The sequence below is a fragment of the Piliocolobus tephrosceles genome, chromosome 2, assembly GCF_002776525.5.
Source record: "Piliocolobus tephrosceles isolate RC106 chromosome 2, ASM277652v3, whole genome shotgun sequence".
NCBI classification, from domain to species: domain Eukaryota; kingdom Metazoa; phylum Chordata; class Mammalia; order Primates; family Cercopithecidae; genus Piliocolobus; species Piliocolobus tephrosceles.
This window is the reverse complement of record NC_045435.1, coordinates 182,868,687-182,884,029: the sequence shown is the minus strand read 5'-3', so window position 1 is coordinate 182,884,029 and position 15,343 is coordinate 182,868,687. Positions and strand designations below refer to the sequence as shown.

At 42.0% G+C, this 15,343-nt stretch overlaps 1 protein-coding gene across 12 annotated transcripts in view; it reads right to left on the bottom strand.

The window, feature by feature from the left end:
- Nucleotides 1–15,343, bottom strand: part of ST6GAL1 (ST6 beta-galactoside alpha-2,6-sialyltransferase 1) — a 149,904-nt gene that overhangs the window by 18,578 nt on the left and 115,983 nt on the right. For 11 of the 12 annotated variants that reach the window (XM_026455663.2, XM_026455664.2, XM_026455667.2 and 8 more), the window contains one exon: nt 8,929–9,026. In XM_026455663.2, the coding sequence (XP_026311448.1) occupies nt 8,929–9,026 (98 nt within the window). Of the gene's footprint in view, nt 1–8,928; nt 9,027–10,125; nt 10,528–15,343 lie in introns of those variants that run through there. The other variant, XM_023214716.3, reaches the window with a different exon arrangement.

Sequence of the window (15,343 nt, the reverse complement as noted above, 5' to 3'; positions counted from 1 at the left end):
CAGCCTGGGCGATAGGCCAGCCCCCCCACCCTCAACTGAAAAAAGAAGATGCCTCAGTGCAGCACCATGGCTTGACTCCTTCTTGCTTTTAGCCTTGTCTCTCACCACATAGCCCCACATATACTCACCTCTTCCTGAGTCCTTCCAGTCCCCCATTTCCTGCCACACAAAACTGTACCCATGCTGTTGCCTCTTCCTGAAAAGCTCTTATCCCACCCTTTTCAACATCCACACATTCCTTCTACACAGTCAAGTACCTCCACCTGGGGATTCTGAGCACCTTGAATAGCTCATATCTCCCCTTTCAGGGCTCTCCTAGTACCTTGACCACTCTCTTCTCTAGTTCTCTTTTGCAACTTTATTTATTTGTAAAACTATTTGATTACATCATAAGAACAGAGGCTGAGTCTGTTTTGCTCACAATTGCATCCTCCGTAACTACCAGTGTCTGCAAATATCAATAGTAAGTACAGTTAACGTTTATTAATACACGTGCCAGGTATTGTTCTAAGTGCTTTGCACAGATTTTTCTAATTTATACCTCACAACAACCCTGTAAGGAAATTATTCTCCCTTTTTTAGAGAGAAGTAACTTGATGATCCTTCAGCTGGTAAAAGACAGAGCTGGATTTCAACCCCAAGCAGGCTAACTATAGAGTTTATGTACTGACTGCCACACTCAACTCAATACTGAACATATTTGTTGAATGAATGAATGAATGAATGAATGAATGAATGAATGAATGAATGAAAAGTAAATGAACATCTCTCCTGGATATTTAGGTAGCATCTTATATAGAAGTAGAGATGAGGTTTTAGTGCTCCCTAAAGTGCTCTCCAGCTCCAGGGTTTCTGACTAGGCATGAGAAGGGAAAGGGGCAAAGCTGGTCCTAACCCTCTGTCTGAATTTCCAGACTTGCCAGAGCACAAGCAGCCATGAAGGTCCAGCCTCATCTCTCTCTACAGGGCAACGCCAGCCAATTCTTCCACACCTCCACCTCCAACTTAGCCAGGGGTATCTGAATGTCCCCTCATTTCCTATGATCATGCCACTGCACTCCAGCCTGATCACTAATAGGGGAGTGATCATTATGCTACTCTTGGAGTGGTGTAACGTCTCCCTCATTTCCTGTTCTCCTCTGTCTTGCCAATTCCACTTTCTGGAGTGCCTGTCTATTGCTATTTCCCCAAGTCTTGCCTATCTTTCAAAGTCTAGTTCAGCTGTCATTTGTCTCAGAGAGTTTATTGCTAGCCAGTCCATTCCTTTCAATCCTATCTCTTCTAGTACTAATAAAAGTAGGCCAGGCACGATGGCTCATGCCTGTAATACTAGTACTTCGGGAGGCCAAGGCGGGTGGTTACCTGAGGTCAGGAGTTCAAGACCAGTTGGACCATCATGGTGAAACTCCATCTCTACTAAAGACTAAAAAATTAGCCGGGTATGGTGGCGCATGCCTGTAATCCCAGCTACTCAGGAGGCTGAGGCAAGAGGATCACTTGAACCGAGGAAACGGAGGTTACAGTGAACCAAGATCACACCACTGCACTCCAGCTTGGGTGACAGAGCGAAACTCCATCTTAAAAAAAATAAAATAAATAAAAACAGTGATAGTAATAAAAGTAATACCAAAAGCCAAAATATATATTTGAACAACAAACAGGCATTGGAAGCACCTAGAAGCGACTAGAAGATGTGACAGTGATAGAAAGTGATTCTCTTAAAAAAAAAAAAGGTATTAGAGGAAAAACAAAAAAAACAAGATCGTGACCACTTACAAAGAAGTTAAGTTCCTCAATTTCTATCCCATTATAAAAATATTCTTATGATGACCAAACAGAAACAGCTCCAGTCTGCAGCTCCCAGCGTGATCAACAAAGAAGACGGGTGATTTCTGCTTTTCCAACTGAGGTACCTGGTTCATATCACTGGGACTGGTTGGACAGTGGGTGCAACCCGTGGAGGGTGAGCCAAAGCAGGGTGGGGCATCACCTCACCCAGGAAGTGCAAGGGGTCAGGAGATTTCCCTTTTCTAGCCAAGGGAAGCCGTGACTGATGGAACCTGAAAAAAATGGGAGACTCCGGCCCAAATACTGCGCTTTTCCAACTGTCTTAAAAAATGGCACACAGGAGATTATATGCTGTGTCTGGCTTGGCAAGTCCCATGACCACAGAGCCTTGCTCACTGCTAGGGCTGCAGTCTAAGATGGACCTGCAAGGCAGTAGCCTAGCAGGGAGAGGGACATCCGCCATTGCTGAGGCTTGAAGAGATAAACAAAGCAGCCAGAGAAGCTCAAACTGGGCGGAACCCAAGGCAGCTCAGCCAGGCCTATTGCCTCTGTAGACTCCACCTCTGGGGGCAGGGCGTAGCTGAACAAAAGGCAGCAGAAACTTCTGCAGACTTAAAAATCCCTGGCTGACTGCTCTGAGGAGAGCAGTGGTTCTCCCAGCACAGTGTTTGAGCTCGGAGAATGGACAGACTGCCTTTTCAAGTGGTACCCTGACCCCTGTGCAGCCTAACTGGGAGGCACCTCCCAGTAGGGGCCGACTGACAACTCATACAGGCAGTTGCCCCTCTGGGATGAAGCTTCCAGAGGAAGAATCAGGCAGCAATATTTGCTGTTCTGCAGCCTCTGCTGGTGATACCCAGGCAAACAGGTCTGGAGTGGACCTCCAGCAAACTCCAACAGACCTGCAGCTAAGGGACCTGACTGTTAGAAGGAAAACTAACAAACAGAAAGGAATAGCATCAACATCAACAGAAAGGATATCCACACCAAAACCCCATCTGTAGGTTACCAACATCAAAGACTAAGGGTAGATAAAACTACAAAGATGGGGAGAAACCAGAGCAGAAAAGCTGAAAATTCTAAAAGCCTCTTTTCCTCCAAAGGTTCACAGCTCCTCACCAGCAACAGAACAAAGCTGGAAGGAGAATGATTTGACAAGCTGACAGAAGTAGGCTTCAGAAGGTCGGTAATAACAAACTTCTCCGAGTTAAACGAGGATGTTCGAACCCATTGCAAGGAAGCTAAATACCTTGAAAAAAGATTAGACAACTGGCTAACTAGAATAAACAGTGTAGAGAAGACCTTAAATGACCTGATGGAGCTGAAAACCATGGCATAAGAACTACGCGATGCATGCACAAGCTTCCGTAGCCAATGCGATCAAGTGGAAGAAAGGGTATCAGTGATTGAAGATCAGATCAATGAAATAAAACGGAAAGAGAAGTTTAGAGAAAAAAAAGAGTAAAAAGAAACAAACAAAGCCTCCAAGAAATATGGGACTATGTGAAAAGACCAAATCTACATTTCACTGGTGTACCTGAAAGTGATGGGCAGAATGGAACCAAGTTGGAAAACACTCCTCAGGATATTATCCAGGAGAACTTCCCTAGCCTAGCAAGGCAGGCTGACATTCAAATTCAGGAAATACAGAGAATACCACAAAGATATTCCTCGAGAAGAGCAACCCCAAGACACATAATTGTCAGATTCACCAAGGTTGAAATGAAGGAAAAAAATATTAAGGGCAGCCAGAGAGAAAGGTAGGGTTACCCACAAAGGAAAGCCCATCAGATTAATAGTGGATCTCTTGGCAGAAACGACAAGCCAGAAGAGAGTGGGGGCCAAGATTCAACATTCTTAAAGAAAAGAATTTTCAACCCAGAATTTCATATCCAGTCAAACTAACCTTCATATGTGAAGGAAAAATAAAATCCTTTACAGACAAGCAAATGCTGAGAGATTGATTTTGCCACCACCAGGTCTGCCTTACAAGACCTCCTGAAGGAAGCACTAAACATGAAAAGGAACAACCGGTACCAGCCACTGCAAAAACATGCCACATTGTAAAAACCATCGATGCTAGGAATAATCTGCATTGACTAATGGGCAAAATAACCAGCTAACATCATAATGACAGTATTAAATGCAAACATAACAATATTAACCTTAAATGTAAATGGGCTAAATACCCCAATTAAAAGACACAGACTGGCAAATTGGATAAAGAGTCAAGACCTATCAGTGTGCTGTATTCAGGAGACCCATCTCATGTGCAGAGACACACATAGGCTCAAAATAAAGGTATGGAGGAAGATCTACCAAGCAAATGGAAAACAAAAAAAAGCAGGGGTTTCAATCCTAACCTCTGATAAAACAGACTTTAAACCATCAAAGATCAAAAGAGACAAAGAAGGCCATTACATAATGGTAAAGGGATCAATTCAACAAGAAGAGCTAACTATCCTAAATATATATGCACCCAATACAGGAGCACCCAATACAGGAGCACCCAGATTCATAAAGCAAGTCCTTAGAAACCTACAAAGAGACTTCGACTCCCACACAATAATAATGGGAGACTTCAACACCCCACTGTCAATATTACACAGATCAACGAGACAGAAGGTTAACAAGGATATCCAGGAATTGAACTCAGTTCTGCACCAAGTAGACCTAATAGACATCTACAGAACTCTTCACCCCAAATCAACAGACTATACATTCTTCTCAGCACCACATCATACTTATTCTAAAATTGACTACATAGTTGGAAGTAAAGTACTCCTCAGCAAATGTAAAAGAACAGAAACCATAACAAATTTTCTCTCAGACCACAATGCAATCAAATTAGAACTCAGGATTAAGAAACTCACTCAAAACTGCACAACTACATGGAAACTGAACAACCTGCTCCTGAATGACTACCGGGTAAATAAAACGAAGGCAGAAATAAAGATATGCTTTGAAAGCAATGAGAACAAAGGCACAATGTACCAGAATCTCTGGGCCACATTTAAAGCCGTGTGTAGAGGGAAATTTATAGCGCTAAATGCCCACAAGAGAAAGTAGAAAGATCTAAATCAATACCCTAACATCACAATTAAAAAAACTAGAGAAGCAAGAGCAAACAAATTCAAAAGCTAGCGGAAGACAAGAAATAACTAAGATCAGAGCAGAACTGAAGGAGACAGGGACACAAAAAACTCTTCAAAAATTCAATGAATCTAGGAGCTGGGTTTTTTCTTTTTAAGATCAACAAAATTGATAAACCACTAGCAAAACTAATAAAGAAGAAAAGAGAGAAGAATCAAATAGATGCACTAAAAAATGATAAATGGGGATATCACCACTGATCCCACAGAAATACAAACTACCATCAGAGAATACTATAAACACATCTATGAAAATAAACTAGAAAATCTAGAAGAAATGGATAAATTCCTGGACACATACACCCTCCCAAGACTAAACCAGGAAGAAGCTGAATCTCTGAATAGACCAATAATAAGCTCTAAAATTGAGGCAATAATTAATAGCCTACCAACCAAAAAAAGTCCGGGACCAGACAGATTCACAGCCGAATTCTAGCAGAGGTACAAAGAAGAGCTGGTACCAATCCTTCTGAAACTATTCCAATCAATACAAAAAGAGAGAATCCTCCCTAATTCATTTTATGAGGCCAGTATCATCCTGATACCAAAGCCTGGCAGAGACACAACAAAAGAAGAGAATTTTAGACCAATATCCCTGATGAACATCAATGCAAAAATCCTCAATAAAATACTGGCAAACTGAATCCAACGGTGCATCAAATGGTATTGCTTAGGTTTTCTACCACAATTAAGTCAGCTTCATCCCTGGGATGCAAGGCTGGTTCAATATACGCAAAGCAATAGACATAATCCATCACATAAACAGAACAATGACAAAAACTAGATGATTATCTCAATAGATGCAGAAAAGGCCTTCGACAAAATACAACGGCCCTTCACGCTAAAAACTCTCAATGAACTAGGTATTGATGGAATGTATCTCAAAATAATAAGAGCTATTTATGACAAACCCAAAGCCAATATCATACTGAATGGGCAAAAATTGAAGCATTCCCTTTGAAAACTGGCACAAGACAAGGATGCCCTCTCTTACCACTCCTATTCAACATAGTGTTGGAAGTTCTGGCCAGGGCAATCAGGCAAGAGAAAGAAATAAAGGGTATTCAATTAGGAAAAGAGGAAGTCAAACTGTCCCTGTTTGCAGATGACATGATTATATATTTAGAAAACTCCATCATCTCAGCCCAAAATCTCCTTAAGCTGATAAGCAACTTCAGCAAAGTCTCAGGATACAAAATCAATTGCAAACATCACAAGCATTCCTATACACCAACAACAGACAAACAGAGAGCCAAATCATGAGTGAACTCCCATTCACAAGTGCTACAAAGAGAATAAAATACCTAGGAATCCAATTTACAAGGGATATGAAGGTCCTCTTCAATGAGAACTACAAACCACTGCTCAACAAAATAGAAGAGGACACAAACAAATGGAAGAACATTCCATGCTCATGGTTAAGAAGAATCAATATTGTGAAAATGGCCATACTGCCCAAAGTAATTAATAGATTCAATGCCATCCCCATCAAGCTACCAGTGACATTCTTCACAGAATTGGAAAAAACTACTTTAAAGTTCATATGGAACCAAAAAAGGGCCCACATTGCCAAGACAATCCTAAGCCAAAAGAACAAAGCTGGAGGCATCATGCTACTTGACTTCAAACTATACTACAAGGCTACAGTAACCAAAACAGCATGGTACTGGTACCAAAACTGATATATATATCAATGGAACAGAACAGAGGCCTCAGAAGTAACACCATACATCTACAACCATCTGATCTTTAACAAACCTGACAAAAACAAGAAATGGGGAAAGGATTCCCTATTTAATAAATGGTCCTGGGAAAACTGACTAGCCATATGTAGAAAGCTGAAACTGGATCCCTTCCTTACACTTTAGACAAAACTTAATTCAAGATGGATTAAAGACTTAAATGTTAGACCTAAAACCATAAAAACCCTAGAAGAAAACCTAAGCAATACCATTCAGGACATAGGCATGGGCAAGGACTTCACGACTAAAACACAAAAAGCAATGGCAACAAAAGCCAAAATAGACAAATGGGATCTAATTAAACTAAAGAGGTTCTGCACAGCAAAAGAAATGACCATCAGAGTGAACAGGCAACCTACAGAATGGGAGAAAAATTTTGTAATCTACCCATCTGACAAAGGGCTAATATCCAGAATCCACAAGGAACATAAACAAATTTACAAACAAACAAACAACCCCATCAAAAAGTGGGCAAAGGTATGAACAGAAACTTCTCAAAAGAAGACATTCACGCAGCCAACAGACACATAAAAAAATGCTCATCATCACTGGTCATCAGAGAAATGCAAATCAAAATCACAATGAGATACCATCTCACACCAGTTAGAATGGCGATCATTAAAAAGTCAGGAAACAACAAGTGCTGGAGAGGATGTGGAGAAATAGGAACGCTTTTACACTGTGGATGGGAGTGTAAACTAGTTCAACCATTGTGGAAGACAGTGTGGCGATTCCTCAAGGATCTAGAACTAGAAATACCATTTGACCCAGTCATCCCATTACTGGGTATATACCCCAAAGGATTATAATCATGCTGCTATAAAGACACATGCACACGTATGTTTACTGCGGCACTATTCACAATAGCAGAGACTTGGAACCAACCCAAATGTCCATCAATGATAGACTAGATTAAGAAAATGTGGCACATATACACCATGGAATACTATGCAGCCATAAAAAACGATGAGTTCATGTCCTTTGCAGAGACATGGATGAGGCTGGAAACCATCATTCTGAGCAAACTATCACAAGGACAGAAAACCAAACACTGCATGTTCTCACTCACAGTTGGGAATTGAACAATGAGAACACTTGGACACAGGGCAGGGAACATCATACCCCAGGGCCTGTTGTGGCGTAGGGGGCAGGGGGAGGGATAGCATTAGGAGAAATACCTAATGCAAATGACAAGTTAATGGGTGCAGCACACCAACATGGCACATGTATACCTAGGTAACACATCTGCATGTTGTGCACATGTACCCTAGAACTTAAAAGTATAATTTAAAAAAAAATTCTTAAGGTTGTGGGCTTCAAAAGGAAAGTAGGCTGTGCAGGAAGCAGTTTTTGCCTAGCTGGTGAGTTCCTGAAAGTAAGGAAGTGAAGAGACAGATATAGGGAAGTGGAGCCCTGGTAGAGAAGGAAAGAAACACACATTCCAACTGGACACCGCTGAAAAGGCATTTCTGATCCGTTCCCGGATCCACCCCATGCCCAGGACTCCTAGGGAAGTGTGCAGACTAAACATTGACGTAAAAACACCCAGAGCACATATGTTTCTTCAGAAAAAGGCAAATGGTGGTGGTTGTGAGATGGGCAGGTTGCAGCCCTATTGTGCAATTTTTGATATTTTGATATATGTGTAATACAGTTTTTCCCACTAAGAAAATCTATTAACAGAACCCTGTAGCAAGAGTATTTCTCAAGTTTCCCTTAGTATTGAGAAATCAGCACGTGCTACCTGAAAATACTGCAGGAACCTAATTATCCAGGGGAATTTATGATACAGTACATGAATTCTAGTGCCATATTACATGTAATTACAGGTGACACTGTTTTACAGTAGTTGCAGAGCTTTTTACAGTTCATAAAGCGCTCTCATGTGTATTGTTTCATTCACTTTTCACAACACTCCCCACTCTCCCTAGATGTTCTGGGCTCTGCCGTCCCTCATGCAAGCCTCCAGATACGACCTTGCAGCATCAAGGACAGCTCAACTCTACTTTCCTGGGCACCTGACACCTCCATTAGCAGACCTGATACCAAAGGGTTTTTCTTTAAATAAACACATCACCAGGTTGGGTCATGCAATCACTGTCTTCTTCTCCAGTGAGGAATCAGGAACACAGGAAGATCAAGAGACTTAACTGGCAGCCTGGATGTGCTCCCAGTAGACACATTCCACATTAGAGCCCACACTGTGGTCCTTCTCTTCCTCCACAGCTGCACAAAAGAAATTTTACCTGAGAGTTCATCAGGCGAATGGTAGTTTTTGTGCCCACATCTTGCTGGAAGTTGGCTGTGGGTGCTCCATTAAACCTCAGGACTGCATCATGATCATCTGTAAACCACAAAGAAACAGAAAAGAGGTGATGAGCACTGGCAATATGCAGAAAAAGAGAAAGGTAAGGGGAGGGGGCAAGGGAATAATGCTTCTGAATCTACCGCATCCTGATCCACAGGGCGAAATGGCAGTATTTGTGTGGTGCTCAGGTAAAGCTCCTAGGCAGAGATGACCACCTGTCTGCCAGCCACTGTAAGGGCTGAAGGGGTCCATACTGTGGCATTCCTGAAGCCCATTCAAAGACACTCACTTGTGCCTGGGCACAGCAGAAAAGTGAACAAAGCCAGTGTGCTACTTACAGTGGAATAGCTACTCCAGTTATCAAAGCAACAAACCAAATATTCTCTTGGTATCACCAGTAGATTATATTTCTATATCTGTCAGAAAAATGAAAACACTACCATAGGTTCAGTGTATCCCACAAGTGCAAAGGACCCCATTGCACTCTGAAAAGCATGCAGTGCTCAGCAAATGGATGGGATTTAACTATGGCATCCAAGACAACCCCCAGGTGTTCCATTTAGGAACCTGAGGCCCAGGGAAGAGTCACACACCTGGTGTGGCAGAAATGGAAGAGGATGTCACAGGTCTAAACTAACTTCCTTCCTTCCTTCCTTTTCTTCCTTTCTTCTTTTCTTCCCTTCCTTTCTTTTTCTTTCCTTTTCCTTTCTTTCCTCTTTCTTTCCCTTCCTTCCTTCCTTTTCTCCCTTTCTTCCTTTCTTCTTTTCTTTCCTTCCTTTCTTTTCTTTTTCTTTCCTTTTCCTTTCTTTCCTCTGTCTTTCTTTTTCTTTCTTTCATTCATTCTTTCTTTTTCTCTTTCTTTCTTTCCTCTCTTTCTCTCTTTCTTTGCAATTGTCAGAAACAATGTACTAAATCCAGTCAGAATCAAACAGACCATCTTGAAAAACCTAATCTTCCTGGGCTAGCTCCTTGTCTTTGCAACTGTTTAAGCAGTGTTTGGAAGACTAGGAAAAGTTTTTCTACCCAACGTTGACCAATCTGGTGGAGGAGGGAAGACTTTAAGGAGCCATCCCAACCCTGTGATCCTATGAGAGCTTCTTCCAATCTTACTTGGTCAAGCAAGTTTGGGGCTCACCAGTGAAATCTGCACTGCAGCTGGAGGTCAGCTGTATCCTCTATTGTTCTATTCAGGTTTGTTTTGGGTCATCCTTCATCCACACAGGATCTGGGGAAGTGAGGGCATTTGACTGAATACAAGATGATTTAGAAAGAGGATATCCACAGAACTAAGGATGAAAGCCTCTCTCTCTCTCAGTTCCAATGTATGTACTAAACCTTAGGAACACAGAAACCTCATTCATAAAGACACAACCCTATCCTCAATCCTAGGGCAAAATTTCATCAAAATGGTTTGAAAATTACCTGAGAAGGGCACAGTCCCAACTGTTATCATCTTACAGGGCAGGTACACTGAAGTGCACATAGGGCAGGAGGTATATCTTTACACAACTCAGAATTATAACCCATTTTGTCATAATCAGTCACTGGTTCGAAAGAAATTAGTAGTAATTGCATGAGAAACATAGGTCCATCAGAAACTTTAGTCAACTTTCCCATTTCACAGATGAATAAATTATTGGTGAGAATCCCAGTAGAAAAGAGATGAGAAGCTCCAACAGAGTAATTGAGAGATTCATAAAAAGACTACTTACCAAGTTGGGGTAGAGTTTAAAGAAATCAACATGGAATAGGCTAAAGCCCCAGGGTTGATGACTGCATGGGGTCATTACTACCCCAGGTCTACTGTGGCCTGATGAGCACAGACCCTGAGCTGAGGAGGGACACCTATCGGGAGCTGTTGCCTTTCGGAGCGGAACACGGCTATTGCCAACCTCCAACCAGCAAAAAGGGGTCTGGGGGAGTCAATATCCCAACCTGGCTCTGCTCTTTCCCTTGGATCTCACAGACCTGAAGGGAAAAGGGAGAGAGCAGGACCAAGACGGGAGGGCCTCCTGGCAGGATCTGACACCTTCAGTCAAGAAAAGACTCAGCTTGAGTTTACTCTGCAAGGCAAAACATGGCCAAATAGGTGCCCTGACCTTAGTCTTCTTCTCAGCTTAATGCCAGTGCTTCTCCTGGCCAGTCCCAAAGAAAATCCAGAGAGTGGATAATGCCAATTAACGTAGTTCAAAATTTTAATTTCTGTGCTGGGCGCGGTAGCTCACGCCTGCAATCCCAGCACTTTGGGAGGCCGAGGCAGGTGGATCACCTGAAGTCAAGAGTTCAAGACCAGTCTGACCAACATGGTGAAACCCCGTCTCTACTAAAAATACAAAAATTAGCTGGGCATGGTGGTGTGTGCCTGTAATCCCAGATTCTCAGGAGGCTGAGGCAGGAGAATCGCTTGAACCCAGGAGGTGGAGCTTGCAGTGAGCCGAGATTGTGCCACTGCACTCCAGCCTGGACGACAGAATGAGACTTATTCTCAAAAAAAAAAAAATTTCAATTTCTCAGGGACAGAGCCAGATGGAAAAGGGTGAGAGTGGGATTTGGAGGTGCAACTGGAGAACATCCAGCACAGAAGGCTTAGGTTAGAGTGGATGCTTGATGTTGATCATAAGAAAGGAGAATTGTTTTGCTCACTCAACAAATACTGATTGAGCACCTACTCTATGCCAGGCATAGTTTTAGACACGGGAGACGACGGCTGTGAGCAACAAAGACAAGGTCCATGCCATCAGAGATATTTCACTCTACTGCACGGAGATAGACAATAAAGACACACAACAACCTACATATAAGATAATTTCAGATTGGGACAAATACTGTGACACCAACAAGCTGAGCTGTGTGCCAGAGACACTGAGGGAATTTCCTTCATAGAGTGATGATTCAGGCAATGCCTTGGAGCTGAGACCCAAAGGATGACCAGGCTTGGGAAGGGTTCAGAGAAGTCCACTAGCCAGTGGATGCAGCAAGTGTCAGGACCACAGTGAGGGGAGGACTTGACTGTAGACAAGGAGTTAGGGGAAAAAAAATCAAAGATGCAGTTACAGAGGTTGGTAGGAACCAGATCGTACAGGGACATGGGGGCCCAGGTATGAAGTTTGGACATGATTCTAAGAAAAAAGCCAATCAGGCCGGGCGCAGTGGCTCATACCTGTAATCCCGGCACTTTGGGAGGCCGAGGCAGGTGGATCACCTGAGATCAGGAGTTCAAGACCAGGGTTTGCTGACCCCTGATATAACTGATCATGTTCTGCAAACTACTCAGTTCACAGGTGTCTTCTCAGTCCTTATTCTGCCCAAGAATATATCCCACCTCTGCAGACTTTGATACCAACAGCCAACATCCCTCAAACTATATCCCCCTTTGCCTTCCATTGTATGGTGCACACCTAGTTCTCCCCTAGCCAGGCTCTGACTCTTCTGACTTTTCCTGCTTATCCCTGTTCTTTTATTTGTCCTTTAAATGTAAACCTTTTCCTAGGTTTTCTAATTGGTCGTCTTCCCTGGATTATAACCATTATCTCACCTTGATACAAATGACTTCTAAATCTGTCCCGACATCTGACCCTTCTCTAGAATTAAATACTTGACAGCATAGATATTTACCCAGCGCAATCCACACACACTTCAGTCTCAGAACATCCAAAGCGGAATGTGCGTTCCTCTGGAAGCCTGCTCCCCTTGGTAAGATACAGCCTGCTCCCAGGCGAGACATCCTGGCTCCTGCCTCTCACTCAAGATCATTTCCAGCTAGATAGTAAGTTCTGCCTCTTACTTCATGAAGCCTCTCAAGTAAGGTCCTTTCTCTCCATCACGGCTACCACAGCCCGGGCAGGCCTGGCACTTCTGACCTGGATGTGGCAATAGTCCCTAACAATGGAGACATTATACAGTACAAAACAGGGACTCATAGAGTATAAGTGAGAAATCTCCCTTGTTCAAAAACCTTCTAGGGCTCTCCATGGCTTAAAGAAGGAAACCTAAAGTCCCTATTGTGACTGTCAACATTCTCTAAGAGCTAATGCCTAGCTACCTTTCTGGCCTCGTTCCTCACCCGTCTTCACCCAGAAGGCCCCACATGCCATCCAAACAGGATTATTTGTGATGCCCAAACACACGGGGCACTTTTCCCCATGTAGCCTTTGCTTCTTGCCTTTGCCTTAACTCAGAATATCCTTCTCTTCTTCTCTAGGACAGCTAATAGACAGGAATATAAGAAATTTTTTAACATAACAAAAGAATAATCACACCAAATTTTATTATGAAGCTACAATTATTACGAGGCACAACAGCAGAGGCGCTAAGAGTGGGGTCTTTGAAGCACGCACTCTGCTTTCAAACCGCAGTCTGCTATTAGCCAGTGGTGTAACCACTCGAGCCTCCGCATTTAGCTCTGCAGCTAAATGAGACCAATTATCTTATCAACCTCACAGGACTTCTGGGAGGATGAAAAGAGCAAGGCATGTTATGCACAGCAGATGCATAATAAGCATCAGTTGTATTAATGATAGTGTTTTAAAATTATGCTACTGTTTAACATGAAAATTCCAGCAAATCTAAGATACTTAACATGTATGAGTAAACTATCAAAAATAACTGAAAATGACTGAGCCCACCATTGGCTGGTTTGTGAGATTGCTGGAGGCAGAGTATGTTATTACACTCTCTCTGATAGAAAATCTTGCTATGGACAAAAAAAAAAAAAACAAATCATAAAATGTCTCTTACTCGTGTCTTCTAGCCTCACTTCTGAGGATGTTTCCCTGTTGAATGTCAACAGTGGTCACCTAAGTTATCTGCACAAAAACCCTGCTTGTCAGCAATGTTATTTGTAAAAGAAAACCATTTGAAATAATCTCATCCATTCAATAGTTGGGAAGAGACTCAACAAATTCCAGATGCAGGAGGAAGTGTATGGGCCTGGCACGCTGCCTGCAACTCAGAATTCAACAAAGGGCCTTTCCTTTCCCCCTCCCCTTCCCCTTTGTATTGTTGATGAATCCATGAATAAATAAAAGAATACATGAATGAATGTCTTAAAATATTTGTTAGACAAAATGCCAAGAAGATATATACCCTATAATAGCAGAACATTCGAAGTCTAACATGTAACTTTTATTACATCTCAGAATCAAAGTCCTTCTGTGGAAATCCTTATTTTGAAGTTGAAACTGCAGTCTATAGAAAAATATTATTTTTATTATTAATGTTTATTTAAATCACTCTAAACCTTAAGGAGTGCATAAAATTAAAGCTGTAGTTCCAATTCACAGAGGTATCAGGCCCTGTCTCAAACTTCAGTATAATTTCAGCCAGGCACGCAATGTTAACTTTGACATGAAGAACAAGGATCAGCTAATACCTAGGATATCCCAAACACAAGCAGCAAAAATGGAGAAGAAAGAAAGAAACTTCGCTCCATTATGGATGAACAAAAACCAATCACATTTAGTTTCTTGAAAACAAAGTCCAAGAAAAAACAAAAGTACAGAAGCAAAAGTTGAGGTGGGGCTGGCCAGCAGGGCAGCTGCCTATTTGGGGAGGTAGAAACTGTGATCTCACCATTTATTTCTGCTCTAGAGAATCCAATTTGGGCCTACTTTTCTTCTTTGAGAGCCTGTTCTGGGTTTCAGACCATTTTTCCTGGCAATCCAATGAAGGAAATAAAAAAGGAGACATATGACCTCACCTGCTCCAGTACCTCCAGGCTGACGGGAGCACAGCTTCCTGTGCTTTGCTTTCTTTAGCTGATTCATTTCAAATAATGGAAAACACATTCAGCATAAGAGAAATAAGGCTCTCTGTTACACAGGTTTACAAATATAGAGAGACTTTCTATCTTGATTCACTACAAAGGGTTTCAAGAAAAGCAGATTAATATATTGTGACCAGTGACTCTGAAACCTTTTTGGGTCACAGATCCCTTAGAGAATAAACTGCAATCTACAAGCTCCCTTCCTGGAAGAATGCACAGACACACATACACATATACATACACATGCACATATACATATACATACATGTACATATACATACATACACATGTACATATACATACACATATACATGTACATATACATACATATACATACATACACACGTAATATACATACACATATACATGTACATATACATACACATACACATATACATACATATACATACATACACATGTACATATACATACACACACACACACACACACATTATACACACCTAATCCACAGATATTTTTATGTGCAATCGCAGGGATTTATGACCCTCTGAAGTTGGTCCATAGCCCCCAGTTAAGACTTGCTGACCCAATTAAATCTTTTCAAAGAGAAAAGCTGAAAACTACCCAG